This window comes from Amblyraja radiata, chromosome 14 (assembly GCF_010909765.2).
Source record: "Amblyraja radiata isolate CabotCenter1 chromosome 14, sAmbRad1.1.pri, whole genome shotgun sequence".
In the NCBI taxonomy this organism is placed as follows: Eukaryota; Metazoa; Chordata; class Chondrichthyes; order Rajiformes; family Rajidae; genus Amblyraja; species Amblyraja radiata.
Genome location: NC_045969.1, coordinates 36,395,007 through 36,418,829, shown reverse-complemented (window position 1 = coordinate 36,418,829; position 23,823 = coordinate 36,395,007). Strand labels below are relative to the sequence as shown.

At 43.3% G+C, this 23,823-nt stretch overlaps 1 protein-coding gene across 2 annotated transcripts; it reads left to right on the top strand.

Annotated features, from left to right (window-relative positions):
- Positions 1 to 23,505, top strand: LOC116980686 (nectin-1-like). 2 transcript variants are annotated; one of them, XM_033033142.1, is made up of 5 exons: positions 1 to 360; positions 10,559 to 10,894; positions 12,385 to 12,714; positions 13,619 to 13,731; positions 22,818 to 23,505. In XM_033033142.1, exons 1-4 carry the CDS (start codon positions 150 to 152, stop codon positions 13,690 to 13,692), a joined length of 951 nt encoding a protein of 316 aa, XP_032889033.1. In that variant the 5' UTR covers positions 1 to 149; the 3' UTR covers positions 13,693 to 13,731; positions 22,818 to 23,505. The 2 variants fall into 2 exon arrangements, with proteins under 2 accessions (XP_032889033.1, XP_032889032.1); XM_033033141.1 differs by having other exon boundaries at positions 12,385 to 12,750.
- Positions 23,506 to 23,823: the final 318 nt, after the last annotated feature.

Here is a 23,823-nt window from a genome sequence, read left to right as displayed (position 1 = left end):
TGGGGAAGTTTAAACGCGACTAGTTTTGACGAATCAACGCATTCTTCTACTGGTGTATTGATGTGAGAGAGGGGTGTTGTCACCAGGTCACCTCGTCCTATACGTAATTTAGTTCGGAGCATTTCGGGGAATGAAGCAAAAGCATGTAGATGACCGTGATTCCAGCAGAGTGGGCGGAAATTAGCTCTGAGCCAAACTGTATTTTAAACTATCTTCCAGTAGTGTACAGACAGCCAACAGAATCAGCTGCACTCGCCTGCACCATCGTTTCCAAAGCGGCCCGCCGGCGGTGCCTTGAACCTCTGGACAATCTACAGATGAAACTCTTTGCACTCGCACTGCTTCTCCCTCTGGCCCACGGTGAGAATCCGTTCATCTTTTCATTAGTCCAATACGTGTTGCACAGATCCACCCACCGCGTGACTGAGCTTGATTGTTGACCCATGAATTCTGTAAGTACAGGATAATTGGAAAGCCAGAGGGATGCTGGCGAATGCATAGGTGCAGTGGTGGAGATGGTGGAAATGTCAAACACCAGGAGGCACAGCTTTAAGGTGAAAGAGGCAACTTTTAAAAGGGATGTGTGGAGCAAGTTTTTTTTTTTGTGGGTACATGGACTGTGCTGCCATAGTGGCGTTTAAGGGGCACATGGAAATGCAGGGGATGGAGGGATTTAGATATTGTGCAGAAGGAGTTTCTTCCCAGAGGCCATTCGGACTGTAAACGCCTTTCTCACCAGGGACTAACTCTACTGAACGTTTTTCCTTCCATTGTTTATTATGTAAAAGAATATGTGTGTTATGATTGTGTTTATAGTTTGTTTGGTTGTTTGTCTTTTTGCACAAAAGTCTGCGAGCATTGCCACTTTCATTTCACTGCACATCTCGTATGTGTATGTGACAAATGAACTTGACTTGACTTGAAGAAGAAATTAGTTTAAGTTGGGATTTTGGCGGATGCAAAGACGACAACCAAGTTTTGCGAACTTATTTATTCAGACAATAGCTCCTTGGCTCACAGTAGCAATGTTACAAAATGTTGAGATTTAAAAAATCAAGTCTGTAATTTATCCCATCAGATAAAGCATAAAAAGAAGTTTAATTTGTCACCTAATTCACTTTCATATCTTCAGTATTAAAAAAGTTATGGCCATTTTCATACTCGGAAATTAGCATCTTGTTCCCTATTGCTTTTCCATTGACTTAACACAAAAGCTGTGATCGAGGACAGTCAAATGGCCATAACTTTCTTAAAAATTAAGAGAAATTTTCAGTTATTATAGATTGAAGCATTCTGAAACAAATATGAAACAATCTTACTTGGATGGCTTGAAATTAAAGCATATAATTAGTTAGTTACCTAATTGTAGCTAATTACAAAATTCAATTACTAGATCTAAACATCTATCAATTTCTTAAGAATAGATTCACATTTTTAAATAGCCTAAGTGTCCAAATAACATTCGCACAATAATTCACAATATAACATAATTTTTAAATCTCATTGTCATGGATTTATAGGCCAAATGGAAGGAATTTAATGTTTAATACCTGTAAATTAATGGCCATTTAAATCATCTTGCGAGTGGGTTTTTCTGGAATGCGATCATTTGGAACGTTGCCGTTTGCGGTGATTTAGACCCCCATATCGGCATGCTGGTTCGTATGGGGACTAAATCAGTTCGCAACTTAAAATGTGAACTAAAGGCATCTTAAGGACCACTTTTATACATAAAAATAAACGGCTTTCTTTTACCTGTCACCTACGTGAAATCCGTCGGCGTTGACGGCTTTAGAAGCTGATTTTAAAATGACTCCAGCGCTGAACTAGTCGGGCGATTTTTTTTTTTTTAAAACAAAACAAAAAACAAGACACAGAACGGCCGTCGGAACGATTCTTCAGCAAAAGCTTGCACTCCAACCAAATATAATCCAGGACAAGGTAGGAAAAAAAACACGTTTTAACCCCGCCCCCCCCCCCCTCCCCCCTCCCCCCCCCCTCCCCCCCCCTCAGTCTGCACTGTCGCCCTCTCACCCAGGTCTACAAAGGACTGATAGAGAGCATCCTCACCACAGGCATCACGGTGTGGTATGGAAACACCACACAGACAGAGAGGAAGGCTCTGCAAAGAGTCATAAAGACTGCAGAGAGGATTATCAGAACGGAACTCCCCTCCATGGACACAATCTACACACAGCGCTGTCAAAAAAGAGCAGAGAGAATCATCAGAGACACACTACATCCAGCTCACTCCCTGCTCAAACACAAAAACTGCACATACAACCTCGGGCACAGACGAGCGGACAGCATCGCCACAAACAGAACACGCTTTTTTAAGAGCTTCTTCCCTGCCACAGTGAGACTCTTGGCCAAAACAAAATGAACTGATGTCCTGACCTACCTCATAGCATATCATATTATATCATATTATATTGTCTCCTGGGCCTGTGCAATTTACAATGCAATCGACACTTTTATATAGGGTTTGTGCAAGTTACAATGCTCTCACTTTCCCCTTTATATAGGGTTTTAGGCACTTTCTCTTTTTTTATTTCTAGAGAAGCATATGTTTTTATAGATTATGTGTCTTTCTGTGTGTCTTTTTAATTTGACTTGACTTGACTCTCTGAACAACCACACAAGAGTTCCTATGTGTGTAAGCACAAATGGCAAATAAAGTTTTTGACCTTTGACCTTGACCAAAGGCGCCAAAATCGCGCACACGGCCAGTGGCAGAATTTCAGCGCCGCTGAAGGTAAGTATTGTAACATACCTACTTATAGGTCTCTGCAAACACGTCTGACCACTAAGCGAAACCGCGTGAAAAACAGCAGCCCCTCCCGAGTCATGTGACCGCTACAGCAGCATGTTGACACAGACATCGTGGGCTGAAGATCCTGTTCCTGTGTTGTTTTTATTGATTTAAAAAAGTGACACAAAGTGCTGGAGTAATTCAGTGGACCTGGCAGCATCTCTGGAGAACATGGATAGGTGACGATTCGGCTCTGGACCCTTCTTTAGACTTCTTTAAATGTCTCGAAAAAACTCAAAACATCGCCTATTTATGTTCACTAGAGGTGTTGCCTGACCCGCTGAGTTACTCCAGCACTATGTGTCACTTTTGTAAGGCACTATCTTTAGTTATTTATTTCGATGTTCTATATTTTAGCTTCCAGAAAACAAAGTACTGTTTGTGTTGAACTTTGCAAACAGTTTCATCAAAAAGAATGAAGCTACGTAAATGTCTGAGACGATAGTGAGTGTTGCATTTGAAAACGTTTCAAATTGATATGTTCTGCATCATGTTGAAGACTTGAATATTTAACTTGTAGTGTGCCTACTTATTCCGTCCTCTCCTATGGAAAGGGAATACCAAGTACTTGAGCTGTTCACTTTCCATAGAACAGTACAACACAAGAACAGGTCCTTCAGCCCATAATGTATGTGCTGAACATGATGCCAGGTTAAACTAAACTCCTCTGTCTGCATGTGATCCATCCTTTGGACCACACTGTGCCGTGCCAAACATGATGCCAAAACCATCTCATCTACCTGTGCATATTCCATATCCCTCCATTTGCTGCATAGGCATGTGGCTATCCCAAGCCTTCTTCAGTGCCACTATCATATCTGCCTCACCGCTCCATGCACCCACCATCCTCTGTGTAAAAAAAACAAAAAACTTGCCCCTTACATCCCCTTTAAACTTTTCCCTTTTCACCCTAAAGCTATGCCCTCTAATGGGCCTGTCCCACTTAGGCGATTTTTCAGGCGACTGTCAAGTTGCCGGCAGTCTCCTGAAAAACTGGCAACTGGAACGGCGACTGTCAGAGTGGAACATACACACACATCGCTTTCTTCACCAGCCCATTATGCAGGCGGGGGACAGGGCAAGCGGGGGGAGCGCTGCCTGAGTGAATTTCACACGGTGCAAACCCAAAGTGATACAGACACACACCACAATGAACAGGAAGGTTGGCGCTGTAATTAAGACTGCTCTGTATGGTAAGTCCTTTAAAAGAGGGGGGGGGAGAAGGAGTGGAGACAACTTTTAAGAAGCCAGAGATACACGGCTGTGAGGCTCGGTGGACATCTAACATTACCGATCGATTATCATTGGTTCTAAAAACTACTGCTTACATTTATTTTCCCAATGAGCCAATGAAATTCACCAGTCAGCACCGGCTTCAACCTACGAGAACATACGAGAATCTTCGACCTCCTGGCGACCCACCTACGGCACGAGAATTCTTGCTACTCTCCATGGCGGCTTCATTCTGGTCGCCGCTAATTTTTCAACGTTGAAAAATTTGCGGCAACCATAATGAGGCTGCGACTAGTTCCCAGTATGCAGGAACACCTCACGACCATGAAGGCGACTCCCCGGCAACCACCCGCGAACATGTGGCGACCATGTGGCAACTGCATAGTCTCCTGCAGTCGCCTAAAAAGTTGCCTAAGTGGGACAGGCCCATTAGTCTTTGACATTTCCACCCTGGGGGAAAACGGTTCTGTCTAACCTATCTATTTCCTCATAATTTTATGTACTTCTAATGGGTCTCCCCTCAACCCTCCCCTCAAGTATTCCATAGAACACAATCCATGTCTGTGGGAATGGGAGTGGGGATTTAGTTGGGATGGGGGTGAAGTGAGTGTTGGAAGGGGAGAAGTTGTATTGTTGGCATTGAGAACCTGAATGGTATGGTTTACCAGCAGCATTTCTCTTGGTTTGCCAGTTGTGTCTTCATTGAGAATATTTTGGTGGGAGACTGATGTTGCTGTATCGCTGCAGTAGCAAACTTCACTCTCCAAAGTTGATGTTGGAGTGCTGCTATTCAATAGAACAAATGGGAAACCATCCAACCCGAGTTGACTTTCCTCCAGAAACAAGATTGCCACAGTTTCAATCATCAAGTTGTAGTGTGTAGGAATACTGGAGCAAAACACAAAGTGCTGGAGTAACTGAGCGGGTCAGGCAGTATCTGTGGAGGAAATGGATAGGCGACGTTTGGGTCAGGCAACCTTTAGACCGATGGAAGTCGAGGTGAGAAAGTGGGAAAAGTGGTTGGGGTGGGACAAAGCCTGGTAAGTCATAGGTAGATAAACTAGCAACTCTGATGCTGGTTTACAAAAAAAACCACAAAATGCCCTGAGTAACCTTGCGGGTCAGGTAACATCTTTAATTTAGTTTATTGTCATGTGTACGAATGTTCAGTTTTTTGTTGTGTGCTAACCAGTCAGCAGAAAGACAATACGTGATTACAATCGAGCCATCCACATTGTACACATACATGATAAAGGGAATATCGTGGAGGATGTTTCAAGTTGGGACCTTTCTTCACACTGGCAACCTATCGGCTTGGGACTCTTCTTCAGATTCAGGGTCTCGACCCGAAACATTGCCTGTCCTTGTCTTCCGGAGGCTGCCTGATTTGCTGAGTTCCACCAGCACTTTTTGCTTTACTCAGTGATAGGTAGATGCAGGTGAGGGTGGTTTTGATTGTGCACTTTGTTTTGATCGCGATTCCAACAGCTGCAGTTGATGTGTCTCCATGTTGGTATACTTGTTCGCTCCAAATCATTATTGAATCATTCTGGTCAGTAAACGAGCCATCCACTTAACATCTGCATAGCAAACCTTTGACAAAAACCCCAGGAAATGTGGAACACTTTCAATAAATCAGGAGCCATCTCTCAACAGCAGACAAGGGTGATTTAATTCAGCATCATTTTCAGTGAACCAGTACAGCCTTTATGAGGGAAAGAGTGTTTTGAGGATCAAGATATCAGACCTGGCGCTTCACTCAACTGAGCAGCAGTGAATTCTGTGTTATCAAATATAGCTCTGACCTATGATAGAACACAAAGTGCTGGAGTAACTCAGAGGGTATGCAGCATCTCTGGGTGACATGAATAGGCAAGGTTTTGGGTCACACCACTGATTCTGTCTCTGCCGAATATTCCCAATCCACTAGCAGAGTCACTGAAACTGTCACTAATCTCTCCCAGCTCCGATTACACTCGATCAGCATTGTTGGGAAGGCAAACCTTGCTCTCAACCCCTGAAACAGGCGCTCACATCTGAACGTTATTACAGGAGGCAAGTAGCAAATGTAGATTGGAAGCAATCCAAGCACGTTCCCAAAGCTGCCGTCTCCTCATGGAAATGCAACTATTGTTGTAACTAGTAGGAAATTCTGATACATGAGTTCTCAAAATAGAGGAGGATCTTTCAGGAAACATGATTTACTTGGCAGGAGCAGACAAAAGCCCAGTGTAAGTTGCAGAAGGAGCACATCAGCATCAAATCTCTGGAATTCTCTGCCACAGAAGGTAGTTGAGGCCAGTTCATTGGCTATATTTAAGAGGAAGTTAGATGTGGCCCTTGTGGCTAAAGGGGTCAGGGGGTATGGCCCCAGAACCAGCATGGAAGTTAGATAGAGCTCTAGGGGCTAGTGGAGTCAAGGGATATGGGGAGAAGGCAGGTACGGGTTTCTGATGGGGGACGATCAGCCATGATCATAATGAATGGCGGTGCTGGCTCGAAGGGCCGAATGGCCTCCTCCTGCACCTATTTTCTATGTTTCTATGGAAGCAAGCCAGCTCCACCTGAAGGACTGCCTGGAAGAGCAAAGCCGAGCTCAGCAGTTCCCCATGTTATGCTCCGAGTGAAGGCTGCACTTTAATCGACCCTCACATCTCCAATGTTTGTTCAAGAACTTCAATGCTTTAAACTTAATGTGGAAATGCCAGAGCTTTCCTAGAAAGGAACTGTACATTTGAGAGTTTATTTTCTAGTGTCTCCTCACATCCGTATGACTCATTTAACAACTATCCTGCCAACTATGCTGCCAGAATAGATTTTCTCATCTTTTTCAAATACATTTTAGACAATAGACAATAGGTGCAAGACAATAGGTGCCATTCGGCCCTTTGTGCCAGCACCGCCATTCACTGTGATCATGGCTGAACATCCACAATCAGTACCCCGTTCCTGTCTTCTCCCCATATCCCTTGACTCCACTATCTTTAAGAGCTCTACCTAAATCTCTCTTGAAAGCATCCTGAATCAGCCTCCACTGTCTTCTGAGACAGAGAATTCCACAGATTCACAACTCTCTGTGTAAAAAAGTTTTTCCTCATTTCCGTTCTAAATGGCCTACCCCTTATTCTTAAACTGTGGCCCCTGGTTCTGCATTCCTCCAACATCGGGAACATGTTTCCTGCCTCTAGCGTGTCCAATCCCTTAATAATCTTATATGTTCCAATAAGATGCCCTCTCATCCTTCTACATTTTGTAGAGTGATTGTCTCTGGTAGGAATTTAATGATAGTTGGGTAATCAATTCCCAGTAATTGCAGTTCCTTTTTTCTAAGGCATATGGTTAGCTTGCCGTCATAAGTCTGGTCATTGAGTATAAGAGTCAGGAATTCATGTCGCAATTTTACAAGACTTTGTTTAGACCACATTTGGAGTATTGCCTGCAATTCTCAACATCCCATTATAGGAAGGATGTGGAAGCTTTGGAGAGGGTGCAGTAGAAGTTTACCAGAATGCTGCTTGGATTAGAAGCTATCTGTTTATTTTTTGTTTAATTTATACAGTGTGGAAACCGGCCCTTTGGCCCACCGTGTCCGTGCCGACCTGATATCCCACACTAAAACTATCCTACACACACTAGGAACAATTTGAAATGTTACAAAGCCAATTAGCCTACAAACCTGTAATCTTTTGAGTGTGGGAGGAAACCGTAGCACCCGGAGAAAACCTACGCAGGTTATGGGGTGAAAGAACAAATTCTATACAGGCAGCCCATAGTCGGGATCAAACCTGGATCTCTGAAGCAACAACCCTACCGCTACACCTGGTATCCCAATCTGCCATAAGGTATTGAGATTCTACTTTTCTGGAACACAGGAGGATGAGGGGTGAACATATAGAGGAGTATAAAATCATGAGAGGAATAGATTGGGTAGATGCACAGAGTCTCTTGCCTATAATGGGGGAATGGAGAGCCAGATGGCAAAAGTTTAAGATGAAGGAGGAAAGATTTTATAGGAATCTGAGGGGCAACTTTTTCGCATATATAGGTTGGTGGGTGTATGGAACGAGCTGCAGGAGGAGGTAGTTAGGGCAGGGACTATTGCAACAATTAAGAAACATTTAGATAGGTACATGGATAGTATAGGTTTAGAGGGATATGAGCCAAATGCAGCAGGTGGGACTAGTATTAGATGGGACATGTTGGCCGGTATGGGTAAGTTGGGCTGAAGGGCCTGGTTCCACACTGTATACATTTATGTCTCAAGGAGAGGTTTAGTGCATATTGGGACAAGTCGAGGAGATATGGTAGGAGATGACAAACACTATTTGTCAGAAAGAAATTGATTGAGGTAAATACTAGCTCGGTTAAAAAAAGGAAATTGAAAAATCATAATGAAGGACAAAAATTACATGGTGGACCAATAGGAAATATAAAAGTAACTGAGGGGAAACTTTGAGGTAAGCAGGTGACAACACTTCAATACTCATTCTGGGACAATGGGTTCTAACCTTGTGATTGGAAGTTCCACTGGTCTACACTCGGTAAAATCTGTGTTCTTTCCCCCCTTCTACCCGCATCCCCATAAACATCTATTTAAGTCTTGGGTCGCTCCTCGAACTATCTTTGATCGGACTTTTCTGGCATTTATCTTGCACTAAAAGTTATTGATGTTATTCCCCTTATCATGTATCTGTGGATGGTGTAGTGACATTTTAATATAGTTTCAAGGATTCTATTGGCTACTACAGATGGCACGTTGTAATCATGTAATGTCTTTCCACCGACTGGGTAGCACGCAACAAAAGCTTTTCACTGTATCTCGGTACACATGACAATAAAGTGAACTAAATTAAACTCCCTGTGAATTCCAGGAAGTGCTGGCATTGGGCAAGGCAGACAGCAAACGTGTATAGTTTTTAAATCATTTCCCTTCTGGTACAAGTTCTAACTAAATAACCTTTAACTCAAGACCTCTGATTCCTTGCAGACATCCGTGGTGGGAAATCATTGTACTTGGGGAGGATTTCGCTGTTCCTCATGGGAATTAAAATGCAAAACATGTGTGGGAATATATTTAGTCAGAGGGAGAATTTACTGAAATACTGAGGGACTTATTATGCATACAAAACAACCAGGAGCCGCAAGGGGCTTTCAGTTCTTGCAAAGGTGGATGCCACAAAGATGCATAGTTGGTGGCATAGAAACATAGAAACATAGAAATTAGGTGCAGGAGTAGGCCATTCGGCCCTTCGAGACTGCACCACCATTCTATATGATCATGGCTGATCATCCAACTCAGTATCCCGTTCCTGCCTTCTCTCCATACACCGATCCCCTTAGCCACAAGGGCCACATCTAACTCCCTCTTAAATATAGCCAATTAACTAGCCTCAACTACCTTCTGTGGCAGAGAATTCCAGAGATTCACCACTGTGTGAAAAAAGTTTTCTTCATCTCGGTCCTAAAAGACTTCCCCAACATAGGGAACAATCTTCCTGCATCTAGCCTGTACAACCCCTTAAGAATTTTGTAAGTTTCTATAAGATCCCCCTCAATCTTCTAAATTCTAGCTAGTACAAGCCGAGTCTATACAGTCTTTCTTCATGTGAAAGTCCTGACATCCTAGGAATCAGTCTGGTGAACCTTCTCTGTACTCCCTCTATGGCAAGAATGTCTTTCATCAGATTAGGATACCCCTTGATTTCACTAGCCCCTAGAGCTCTATCTAACTCTCTCATAAATCCATCCAGTGATTTGGCCTCCACTGCCCTCTGTGGCATCTGACATAACAGTTCTGGCAGGCACTGTAGAAGAGAAAACACATTACAGAACCAGCTGAGGAGGGATCTTGACCCAAAACGCCACCCATTCCTTCTATTCAGAGACGCTGCCTGTCCCCCTGAGTTACTCCAGCAATTTGTGTCATTCTTAGCTGCTTAGCTCGATGGTTTGATAGAACCTTCGGGCACCATGTTAAAATATACAACATGGATTAGATTTAAGATAGACACAAAACAGCTGGAGTAACTCAACGGGACAGGCAGCATCTCTGGAGAGAAGGAACGGATGACGCGTCGGGTGGAGACCCTTCTGTGGACTCGAGAGATGCTGCCTGTCCCGTTGAGTTACTCCAGCTTTCTGTGTCTATCTTTGGTTTAAACCAGCATCTGCAGTTCCTTGCTACACATGGATTAGATTTAGATAAAGCACCATAAGAAATTGTGCTTCCCATGCAAGTATTTAAAGAGAAAATTGAATATTTCAGTATAAACATGATTGCTCCACTAACTGGCCTCATGACTTCTGGTGCATCCAGGAAAAAGGTTATTCTACCTCTATGTTCATGAGGCTCCGTCTCAAAAAGACAGCCAGCATTATCAATGACCTACACCACCCCGGGGCTTTAATCCTCAACTGAGCCGTGGGTAACACTGCCATCATCGAACTGCAGCCAACATAATAGCTTGATGCATTGATTTGAAAAAAAAAAAGTTTTTTATTTCAATTTCACAGGGAGAAGTCCAATTGTGAAGACAACAGAGAACTTGGTAGCAGTTTTAGGTGAAAATGTTACCTTCACCTGCACGACGCATCTAAAAGATATTCTACAAGTGACCTGGCAAAAGTTAAACGGTCAATCAGAGGATAATATCGCCACTTTCATTGAAGCGGTTGGACCCAAAGTATTTGGATCGTTTACCGATAGAGGTTCCATTTTGCCATCAAACCAGCAGGAGTCAGCCCTTGTCCTCTCTGGAGTGAGGCTTGAAGATGAAGGATGTTATCAATGTGTCTTCACAACATTCCCAAATGGATCAAATATTGGGAAGACCTGCCTCACTGTACTTGGTAAGACCTCTACAAATAAAAACAAATTGTATTTTTAAAACTACACTAGCCAACTTGGCTCATTAAATCATCTCCTTCTACACATAACTATTTAATTATGGATCCATAATCAAGTCCATAACCTACGGGCAGCACAGTGGTAGAGTCGCTGTCTTACAGCACCAGAGACCCAGGCTTGATCCTGACTACGGGTGTTGTCTGTATAGAATTTGTACGTTCTTCCTATGACCACGTGGGTTTTCTCCGGGTGCTCTCATTTCCTCCCACATTCCAAAGACATACAGGCTTGTAGGTTAATTGGCTCCGGTAAAATTGTAAATTGTCGCTAGTGTGTAGGATAGTGCTAGTGTATGGGGTGATGGTTGGTCGCTCTGGACTCGGTGGGCTGAAGGGCCTGTTTCTGCACTGTACCTCTAAAATAAAGTAATTCAAGATCTCAATAGTCTTTTTCGAATTCTTGCATCATTAAAATAGATATTTTAATATACCAACGTCTCTCAATCTCTCTGGTTAATTGTTATTTCACTCAATTCCGTGTATTAGTATTGATTGGCGCTGAATTAATACCTTCTATTAAGTCTATTCAGTCACAAGGAAATGTAAACTTGTCATAAACATGACTAAAATGTTTGCAGCTTTATCCTAATAGGTTTAACCCTGAAGAAGGACCCCAAGCCAAAATGTTGCCAATCCATTCCCTCCACAGATACTGCCTGAACCGTTGAATTACTCCAGCACTTTCTGTAACTTGAAAACACGATTGATATGCACATGAATTAAATTGCTGCAACTCCATTCAATTAGTCAATAATTTGTGTCTTGTTGATTATAGGCATTGTTTATTATTACTGAAGATTAAACTTGGATTGATTTCAAGCATGTTTCTGATGATTTGTCAGTTAATATTTGTGATTTGTGATTTCCTGTGAAATTTCTTGTTGGGCTGCGGACATTCTTGACCAGTTTATAATGCACAAGTTGAGAATTTGCGGCCTCAATTTATCATCTCATCCAAAAGACAGTACACGCAAAAGTGCACCATTCCTTTAAAGCAGGGTGGCACGGTGGTGCAGCAGTAGAGCTGCTGTCTTACACCACCAGAGACCCGGTTGGATCCTGACTTTGGGCGCTGTCTGTATGGAGTTTGTACGTTCGCCCTGTGACCGCGTGGATTTTCTTCAGGTGCTCCAGTTTCCTCACGCACTCCAAAGACTTGTAGATTAATTGGCTTTTGCAAATTATCCCGAGTGGCTTGGGTACAACTAGTGTGATTGGGTGATCGCTGGTCGGCGCAGACTCGGTGGGCCAAATGGCCTGTTTCTATGCTGTATGTCTAAAACTAAAATCAGCACAGACATGGTTTGTGCTTAAGGCTTGCGAGTTGATGTGAGATATTCTACCACACAGGGTAATACAATCATTCATGCCAATTTGTAATGCTACAAGTCCTTTAAAGGAAGTGTTAACTGCGTTCTGTTTCCATTTCATAGAAAAACAATCCGCTGAGGAGACACAGAAGAATAAAACAACAGTTACAAATGCAAATGTTAACTTCACCTGCACAACACAATTAAAAAATGTTCAGCAGGTTACCTGGCAAAAGCTGAATGGCCAATCCGAGGAAAATATAATGAAATTCAATGCAACACTCAATATAATTGAGCTCCATAACGATCGAGTTGCTTTCATAGCACGAAGTAAATATGGGTACACGATCAAACTCTCTGCAGTAAAGCCAGAAGATGAAGGATGCTATCAGTGTGTCTTTAATACATCCACAACCATATCAATTACTGGGAAGACCTGTCTCACTGTAACTGGTAAGCCTAAACCATCAATCTCAAGAAACCAAAAACGTGAGCAACTTTGCTATCAATGTTCAGTAGTTATTTATTATCACATGTACAGTCATACTGAGAAATTATTTTTTGCATACAGTTCAGTAAAGTAGCCATACCTAAGCACAATCCCCGATTAGTACAGAGTGTATAGAAATAGTCCGATGAGGCCGCATGCAAGAGTCGACATGTTTTGCCGCCATTTTCAAAGTCCAGAGCGCTCGATCTTCTGGAATGCCTCCCGACCCTGGTGAGTCCCAGGAGGCAGCAGGGCCTCCAGCCATCGCCTCCATCTGGATCGTCCAGCGAACTGTTGTCTCTCTCCTCACCCGGCTTTTGTGCTTCACCCTTCGTGCCCCAGGGGTGCCATCCGCAGCCGACCTTGAGGGCACAGAAGGTAAGATCCCAGTTCACTGCCCCACTGTGCCTGCTGCCCCAGCATAAGCTCCATGTGATAAACCACTTTGAAATGTTTAATAATCTCTGAAGGCAAAAGTCAGAGCAGACAAATATGATTTGGAAAATAATTCCGCAGTTTCACACAGAGGGTCGTGTATATGTGAAGGGGCTGCCAGAGGACACAATTGAGGCACATACTGCAACAACATTTAAAAGATAGTTGGACAGGTACATGAATAGGAAATACTCAGAGTGATATGGGCCAAACACAGGCAAATGGGACTGGCTTAGATGGGCCATTTAGGTTGGCATGTCCCATCCATGTTGAATGATTCTATTACTTCCATGTTCCCTGACTCTTAAGTAGATTCACATTTTCCAATTTTCCAAACTGAATTATGATCTGAGTTCAAACATTGATCCTATAAAGAAAACACAAGGATTTATCCATATTTTTGAACTGTTTAATGCTTTTTATGTTTTTCAGCACATGCATCACAGTTTACAACACCTTATTTTTGGATTATTATAGGACTTCTAGCAATACCAACAGTTTTTTAAGATTCTATTTCCACTGGAATAAGAGAAAGTAAAAAAAAGGTAAGGAAACAATTAATTAACCTTTTATCGTGATTTTTTTTGATGTTCCGTTCACATTATATTTCAGCTTGCAGTGTGTGTGTGTGTGTGTGTGGTGGTTGTGGGGGGGGGGAGATAGTGTCCGCTATTGCAGATTGTCCGCTATGACTGAGTGAGGGGAGTGAAGTCTCAAGGTTTCAAGGTCAGTTTATTTTCACATGTACCAATTAAGGTACAGTGAAATTTGAGTTACCATGCAGACATACTAAGTGAAAAGCAACAAGACACACATCTACATAAACGTTACGATAAACATCCATCACAGCAGATTCCAAATTCCTCACTGTGATGGAAGGCAATACAGGTCAAACTTCTTCCTCTTTGTTCTCCCGCGGTCGGGGCATTCAAACCAACTGCAGTCGGGGCGATCAAAGCCCCCGCAGCCGACGATCGATGCGCCTGTCAGGGCGATCGAAACTCTCGCGTCGGGGCGGTTGAAACTCTCTCCGTGGCATGGAGCTCCCGAGTCAGCTTCTTCTAACCAGAGACCGCGGGCTTCACGATGTTAAAGTCCACAGGCCCTGCGGTTCGTGCTTCGATCACTGCCAAAAGGATCGCAAGCTCTGCGATGTCCCGCAGACCGCCGCGGCATGGAGTGCCCGTCAGTCTCCAGGAAAGGCTGCCAACTCCACGATGTTAGGCCGCAGCGGGCACGGAGATACGATATGGAAAAAAATTGCTTCTCTGTCGAGGTAAGAGATTAGAATAAAAAGTTCCCCCCCCTCCCCACATAAAACAAAGCAAGGAACACTAAAACATACTTTTTAACACATACTAAAAATAACAAAAAATATGAAAGGACAGACAGACTGTTGGCGAGGCAGCCACTGCAGGTGGCGCCACCCGGTTTGACCCAAGGCTGGGAGTGATGAAATGCGATATTGAGGGGGTTTAAATAGGCAGGTATTCACAGGTCTGGGAGCCACTTGGATGACTGCGTTAATGTTATATTTTAATTTATTGAACTTGTTAATGTTTATTATGTTATCTATGTACCGAATTTACAGTGTAGGAACAAGGAACTGTAGATACTGGTTTACAAAAAAAGACACAAAGTGCTGGAGTAACTCGGCAGGTCAGGCAGCGTTTTTGGAGAACATGGATAGGTGATGTTTTGTGTCAGGACATTTCCTCAGTAGGGCCAGTGCCCCAAACCTTTTACAGACCTGTTATGCTGCTACAAGTAAGAATTTCATTGTTCCGCTTTCGGTACATATGAGAAATAAGCACACTCGAAGTAGGTGTATGATATTTGGAATGAGTTGCCGGAAGAGGTAGTTGAGGCAGGTACTATCACAAGGGTTAAGAAACATTTGGAGAGGTACATGGATAGGACAGGCTTAAAGGGATATGGGCCAAACGCAGGCAAGTGGGACAAGTGTAGATGGGGCATATTGGACAGTGTGGGCAAGTTGGGCTGAAGGGCCTGTTTTCACGCTGTATGACTCTATGATTTGAATTGTGTCTGAGTTATTAGTGCAGCCCCGGTAAATGACTGGTATGTTTACTGAGCAGCTGCATTGCCACCACCTGCAGCTTCACTGCAAACTTGTAAACTTCACGCAGTAGATTTGAATATTTGCAGCAGGTCTAAACACTGAAAATAACTGAATGTACATTCAACTTTATTTTTGGAAGGCAAACCCATTTTGCGAAAAACAGTAAAAGTGAAAAAGTATTTTGGGTTGTTGTTTGTAAAGTGAGCAGTCTGTAGTAATTTTGGGAGTTGGTTTTAATCACAGCTCATTGTTGCATTGGCTTTCTGGGTTGGTTCATGATTCCAGGTTCCATTGACTAATTAGCTGTCTGCAGGACAGATTCAAGCAGAGTCCACATCAATGTTCTGGGAAGGAAATATGCTGTACATGAATATTGTACAGTGGCGCAGCAGTAGAGTTGCTGCCTTACAGTGCCAGAGACCCAGGTTCGATCCTGTATGGGTGCTGCCTGTATGGAGTTTGTACATTCTCCCTGTGACCACGTGGGTTTTCTCTGGGTGCTCTGGTTTCTCCCACACACCAAAGACATGCAAGTTTGTAGGATAATTGGCTTTTGTAAATTGTCGCTAGTGTATAGGATAGTGCTAGAGTGCGGGGATTGCTGGCCGGTGCGGACTCGGTGGGCCGAAGGGCCTGTTTCCAAGCTGTATCTCTAAAGTCTATGGTTGAAATGTTACAATTGTATCCACAACTACTATTTTTTCTGGCAACTTGTTCCATATATCCATTGCCTGATGTGTGAAAACATTTTTTTTTTTCTTCCCATCCACTTTAAAATGTTACACTCTCACTTTAAACCAATGGCTTTTAGTTTTAGTTCTGGGAAAAAGATTGTGACAATCCACCTTATCTGTGGATTGTCCCTTGTGATTTTATAATCCTCCAATAAGGTCACCCTTTAGGCTCCTTTGCTGCAGGGTAAAACGTCCCAGTCTATCCATTCTCTACCTTTTCACTTAAGGCCTCCAGTCGGGCAACATTCCTGTGAATCTAGACACAAAATTCTGGAGTAACACTGAAGGTCAGGCAGCATCTCTGGAGAAGCATTTCTAGCATTCCAGCATTTTGAGTCCAGCATACTGAGTTACTCCAGAGAAGCTGCCTGTCCCACTGAGTTACGCCAGCATTTTGTGTCTATCTTCAGTGTAAACCAGCATCTGCAGTTCCTTCTTACACATTCATGTGAAAATTTTACTGCATCCTCCAATTACATCCGTCTTGTAGCATGGTGGCCAGAATTGTACACAATATACCAACAATGATTTGTACAACTGTAACACAATGTTCCAACTCTTATATTCTGTGCCAGTCAATGAAGGCAAGCATTCCACACGCATTCTTCACCACTCTCAATCAGTGTTGCCACTTTCAGAGAACTATGTGCGCCTACCCCAAAGCCATTCTGTTCAATACCAGGCAAGGCCTTGTCAATCACTGTGTAGGTCTTGCCCTGCTTCGACTCCCCAAAATGCATGACTTTGCACTAATGCAAATGAATTAGATATTATCAGCTGAATTTTCTTTGGAATAGTCTCTAACCTTCATTACACCTCAATAAGGAACTTGGTTAGTTTCCAGTTATTTATAGTATAACCTTGTATAAGAAAATGACAGGTTGGAACTAACTTCTGTCAAAATTATCATGTTCAGACAATTCAAGATCTATTTTCTTTTTGAAAAGTTTAGTTTAGAAAAGCTTGGAAACTGACCCTTCAGCCCACTGAGTCCATGTTGATCATCTATCACTCGTTCACACTAGCTTTATGTTAACATACTTTCTCATCCACTCTCTGCATACTTGGGGCAATTTACAGAGGCCAATTAACCTACAACCTGTATTTCTCTGGGATGTGGGAGGAAGCCGGAGCACCTGGAGAATACCCACGCAGTCATGGGGAGAATGTGCAAGCTCCACACAGGTAGCACCCGAGGTCAGGATTGATCCCAGGTCTCTCGCACTGTGAGGCAGCAGCTTTACCAGCTGTGTCACTGTGCAACACTTGCTTGCTGATGGGAAATCTAACCTTACAGCCATTCTAGGCAAAGGAAGGGAAGTGATTCACTTCCCAGATTTGGTTTGGTCAACCAAAGCCTTGCATGTTCAAGACAAACTCTTGATTTCCCAGACTCTGGAACTGATTCAGGGCTGAATTTAGCAACTGATTCCTATGTCCTTGTTTCTTTCATCTTATGAATTTCTAACTGAAAGGAGCAGAGGTGAATCATTCTCCATTCTTCTGCTGCTACCAATCAATCTATGAAGTTGCCAAGCTGACTACTCCATTCCATTCAAAATCCCTCAACATTACTAGTGATAGGGATTCAGTCCCAGAGAAGACTCGTTTTTTCATTGAACGCAAGTACTTTTCCCCAAGAATTTTCATTAATCCTGGTGGGTTCTCCGTTTCTTTTCTGAAGCAGACTTGGCCTGATTCTAGTGGATACTCTACCATGGAGAATAGATTGTTAGAGATAGACACAATATGCTGGAGTAACTCGGTGGGTCAGGCAGCATCTCTGGAGATGGGTGACGTTTCGGGTCGAGACCCTTCAGGGAAGTGGGCGGGACAGAGATAGAATGTAGTCAGAGACAGTAAGACTGGTGGGAGAACTGGGAAGGGGAGGGGATGGAGAGAGAGGGAAAGCAAGGGCTATTTGAAGTTAGTGAAGTCAATGTTCATACCACTGGTAAGCTAATATAAGCTACCCAAGTGAAATATAAGGTGCTGTTCCTCCAATTGATGCTTGGCCTCACTCTGACATGAAGGAGGCCCAGGTCAGATTGGGAATGGGAGGGGGAGTTATAGTGCTGAGCAACCGGGAGATCAGGCAGGTTAAGGCAGACTTAGCGCAGTTGTTCAGCGAAATGATCGCCGAGCCTACGTTTGGTTTCGCCGATGTACAGAAGTTGACACCTGAAACAGCAGATGCAGTAGATGAGGTTGGAGGAGGTGCAAGTGAACTTCTGTCTCACCTGAAAAGACTGTCGGGGTCCTTGGATGGAGTCGAGGAGGGAGGTAAAGGGACAGATGTTGCATCTCCTGCGGTTGCAGGGGAAAGTACCTGGGGAGAGGGTGGTTTGGGTGGGAAGGGATGAGTTGACCAGGGACTATCGCACCACTTAAGGGAGGGACTATCGCACCATTTAAGCAATTAGACAGATACATCGATAGGACAGGTTTAGAGGGAAATGGGCCAAACTCAGGCAAGCGGGGCTAGTGTAGATGGGACATGTTGGTCGATGTAGGCAAATTGGGCTGAAGGGCCTGTTTCACACTGTATGACTCTGACCCGAAACGTCACCTATTGCTCACCAGAGATGCTGTCTGACATGCTGAGTTGTATCAAGCTGCATAATAGTCTTGATTTGGGATAGTATTGTTTGCAATATCAATGGTGTTTACTGTCAGTGCTTCAAGGTTTGTAACCAAGTGTGTTTTTGTGCATATATATACAATGTAGAAACATCAGCATTCCTATTATTTTTCTGATTTTCATTTACAAATTGGGCTGTATGCAGTGACGATGAAATAAATTGAACAAATGTGAACTTAAGCTTTCAGCAAGCAAGCTTCACTGTAACATACACTGGAAATCATGCATGGTTACAGAAGGTCCTAGTGAGTTTTTAATGGTGAACTAAGCTCTAATGTCTGAGGTCATCAAAAATTAATTTTATATGTGGGTGCTGTAATTTACTTCATGAATATTTAAAAACAAAAGGAATTTTAAATTAAAAATTTGCAGACTAAAAATTTGGTTCCTTACACAATTGAATATTATGTGTAAACCCAGGACTATGCAGATGTCAAATTGCATGTGACACCTTATTATCCTAAGTTCATAAGCCATAGGAGCAGAATTAGGCCATTCAGCCCTTTGTATCTTCTCCGCCATTCGATCACGGTTGATCTATTTTGCCCTCTCCAGCCATTCTTCTGCCTTCTGCTCATAACCTTTGACACCTTTACTAATCCAGAACTTATCGATCTCTGCTTTAAAAATACCCAATGTCATGGCCTCTATGGGTGGGTTTGCAGGTTAATTGGCCTCCGTAAAATTGACCATAGTGTGTAGAGAGTGGATGAGAAAGTGAGATAACATAGAATCAGCGTGAACTAATGGTTGGTGTGGATTGCTGAGCTGAAGAGCTTGTTTCCAATCTCTCTTGCACGCTCTCTCTCGCATGCTGTTTCTCTCTCTCGCTCACCCACCCACTCACTCACCCACTCCCTTTTCAAAAACATGCAGTAGTGCAGCTCTCTTCCTTCACTAGATGGACTGGTGCATTCAGTGTTCAAAATACTTTCCTTTCACTTTGGGGCTGGTGTGTGACAGGAGACATAGGAGCATATGCCCCAGACACCATCACCATATAGTATTAATGGCATGCATGGACTACCAGCCTACACTTGCAAGTTATATATCTTTGGCATGTAATCATGATGGCAACTATATTGGCACTTTATATAAAAGCGATATGGGAAAATAAGTATTTTGCTTTCTGCACTCTTCCTCTATTTAAATAAAAATATGTTTATACCACTCTTACTTCTGAAGAAAACAACTCATTTTCCTTCCCTGTAGTTCATTTGTCGCTTCCCCCCTCCCCCCCCCCCCCACAGTCAGAATCTCCCAGCAAAATGGTTGTACCCCCCTCACCACTTGCCCAAATACCCCTTTTATAGACTAGACTTTAGAGAAACAGCATGGAAACAGGCCCTTCGGACCTTTAAGGCGGCATGATGACACAGTGGTAGAGTTGCTGCCTTACAGGGTTTACAGCGCCAGGGACCCAGGTTCGATCCCGACTACGGCTGCTGTTGGTATCGGGTTTGTACGTTCTCCCCGTGACCTGCGTGGGTTTTCTCCGCGAACTTTGGTTTCCTCCCACACTCCAAAGACATATAGGTTTGTAGGTTAATTAATTTGATGTAAATGTAAAAATGGCTCTAGTGGATGAAGGATATTGCTAATATATCTGGTGATCACTGGTCGATGCAGACTCGATGGGCCGAAGGGCCTGTTTCTGCACTATATCTCTAAACTAAACTAAACACTGAGTGTCGACCAACGATCACCCATACACTAGCACTATCCTACACACTAGGGACAATTCACAATTTTACCAAAGCCAATTAAACTACAAACCTGTACGTCTTTGGAGTGTAGGAGGAAACCCACATGGTCACACAGAGAACGTACAAACTTCATACAGCCAGCATCCATAGTCAGGATCGAAATCGGGTCTCTGGCACTGTTCCGCCTCACCTTATCATTAAATAAGCCTACGCAGAAGGTACATGGCTTGACTGCTCCAGATAGTTTGTTTGCATTATGTCAAAACTTGTGTGTGAAACTTTTAACACATTTGGCTGCTTAGCCGCTTCAGTCTGCCCGATGATGCCTCCACCACGGGGCACCAGAGATCCAAATGAACTAATGATTGCTTGCAGCAGGTGTCTATGAAAAGGGAAGTATTCGTGCAGAAACCATAAAATCATTGAGATTGAACATTTTTGCAGTTAGAGGGAAACGATATTAGTTTGTTGCTGAAGATAGACACAAAATGCTAGAGTAACTCAGCAGGTCTGGCAGCATTTCTAGAGGACATGGAGCGGTGACGTTTCGGGTAGGATAATCTGATGAAAACATCAAAGATTCTTCGAGGGCTGGACTGAATAAAGTTTAGCTTATTGTCACATGGACCAAGGTCCAGTGAAAAGCTTTGCTATTGCATGCTATCCAGTCAGCAGAAAGACTATGCATGATTACAATCAAGTTGTCCACTGGGTACAGATACAGGGTAAACGGAATAATGTTTCATGTGAGGTAAAGTCCGATTAAAGATAGTCCAATGGTTTCCAATGAGTTAGATGGTAGCTCTGGGCTGAGTTGGCTCAATAAGGGAATGTCTAATCAGCAATAGTCTTATTGAATGGCAGGGCAGATTCAAGAGGACATATGGCCTTTTCTTGTTACTCATGGGGATCAAGCTTCACTTTTTGAAGAAGTTTTACATTAGCTGGTGAATCTGAGCTGGTGAAATCAATAAACAATGTCATCAACATTTGATGGTTTTTAGGGTTATGGTTGCCCCACACACACAAAAGCAGACACACTTCATGGTTTAAGTTCCAAATCAGGGCATCGGAGATGTCCTCATTCTTTAGGGAACGTGGGTCCCCCTCTTCTACTATAGACGAGGCTCTCACCAGGGTCTCTTCTACACCCTGTAACCCTGCTCTCACTCCCCATCCCCCCCACTCGTAACAAGGGCAGAGTCCCCCTTGTCCTCACCTTCCACCCTACCAGCCGTCACATACAACAAATAGTCCTCCGACATTTTCGTCACCTCCAACGGGATCCCACCACTGGCCACATCTTCCCATCTCCTCCCCTTTCGGCTTTCCGCAGAGACTGCTCCCTCCATAATTTCCTGGTCAATTCGTCCCTTCCTACCAAAACCAGCCCCTCTCCTGGCACTTTCCCTTGCAATCGCAGGAAATGCTACACTTGTCGCTTTACCTCCGCCCTTGACTCCATCCAAGGGCCCAAGCAGTCTTTCCAGGTGCGGCAGAGGTTCACCTGCACCTTCTCCAACCTCATCTATTGCATCCGATGCTCAAGGTGTCAGCTGCTCTACATCGGTGAGACCAAGCATAGGCTTGGCGTACGCTTTGCCCAACACCTCCGCTCGGTTTGCAATAACTTTTAAAAAAATTCAAAATAGACTTTATTCAGGTAATAAATATATATACAATACATGAACCGTGCAAAAAATTCATCTGACATTTTCGGTGGCTATACAAATTATTCAATGCAGTCTACATGCATTGCTCAAATTTCACAAATTTATCCCCCACCCTTGCCACTCATGTGGCCCACTGGCATGGAATCCCTTCCCTTATTTTGAGGGGTGTCTCTATGACACCCTGCCCCCCATGTCCAGCAGTGGAAGGAACCCTAGACTGTGGTCCTCTCCCACTGAGCCTTGGCATTGGCTGCACCGAGCTTCAGTGCGTCCCTCAGCACGTACTCCTGCAGTCTGCAGCGGGCCAGTCGGCAACATTCTGACGCAATAACCAACCTGATCTCTCGGTGACTCAGCACTTCAACTCTCACTCCCATTCCGAATCTGACCTTTCTATCCTGGGCCTCCTCCGTGGCCAGAGTGAGGCCCACCATAAATTGGAGGAGCAGCACCTCATATTTCGCTTGGGTAGTTTACACCCCAGCGCTATGAACATTGACTTCTCCAATTTTAGGTAGTCCCTGCTTTCTCCTTCTTTCACCTCCCCTTCCCAGCTCTCCCACAGCCCACTGTCTCCATTCTTCTTCACGCCCCCTTCACCCCCACATCAGTCTGTAGAAGGGTCTAGACCCGAAACATCACCTATTTCCTTCGCTCCATAGATGCTGCCTCACCAGCTGAGTTCCTCCAGCATTTTTGACTACCCATATATTTCCTGATGTTACTTCGCTGAATAAAATTACATTTTGGTCCCTTAATATTATTCATTTATAATGTGGCTTGTCTTTTTTTAGGGTTGGACATTATTTGGAGCTTAAGACACTTTGGCATTCAAATGATAAAATTTGAACCCCTCCTCACAAGCAGTTTGGCTCCAAATGAAGACTTCCAAGAACTGGGACCAAGATAAACATTAAAATATGGTGTTTCTTTGTGTAGATGTTGTTCCTTAGCAAGATTGCCAGATAGTTTTAATTAACTATTGTACTGTATCTAATTGTAATTAATAGTTTGCACATTCAATTGAAATTTATTTTAAAATGATTTTAGCATTAGTCAATTATTTTTGAACAGCTAGCTGGTATTTCCATTAACATATCAGGAAAAATAAGTTTTTAAATGTTTTTATTACAGCATGGTGTGATAAGAATATTGTTGAAAATTCTGTTTACAACTTAGTGTAAAATTAACTGAAATAGCATAGTTCCTCTAGTCTCAATGTATTGCATTAAACATACTGTCAGAATATTTTTTTAATTGTGTATCCAGAAGCTATATATATTTACTTTCACAAAAATCCTGTTGGTTTCATTTCTTGTAACTGTACGTTATTTCTGAAACATCAGGGATCTCTCAGGGTAAATCTCCACGTTTATGCCCTCTCCCCTTTTGAAAATGCACTTCCCGGCCTTCCATTGTGACTTGATAGGGTGGATGTGAAGGGCAGCAAGTGGGGTAGTTGGTAAAGCTGCTGCCTCACAACTCCAGTACCAGGGTTCGATCCTCGTAGGTTCGAGAAGCAGAATTAGGGCATTTGGTCCATCAAGACTACTCCATCATTCAATCATGGCTGATCTATCTTTCCCTGTCAACCCCATTCTCCTGCCTTCTCCCTATAACCCCTGACACCCTTACTAATTAAGAATGTATCAATTTCCGTCTTAAAAATATAATTGACTTGACCTTCACAACCTTCTGTGGCAATGAATTCCGTAGATCCATTTCGAAACCAAAGGCAACACAGCGTTAGCATTTCCAAACCAAAGGCAACACAGCTTTAGCATTTCCAAACTATATTGT

Coding starts and splice junctions, on each gene's coding strand:
- LOC116980686 (XM_033033141.1), top strand. CDS start 150: ATGACCGTGATTCCAGCAGAGTGGGCGGAAATTAGCTCTGAGCCAAAC. Junction 361..10,558: donor GCTTCTCCCTCTGGCCCACG/GTGAGAATCCGT, acceptor TCAATTTCACAG/GGAGAAGTCCAATTGTGAAG. Junction 10,895..12,384: donor GACCTGCCTCACTGTACTTG/GTAAGACCTCTA, acceptor TCCATTTCATAG/AAAAACAATCCGCTGAGGAG.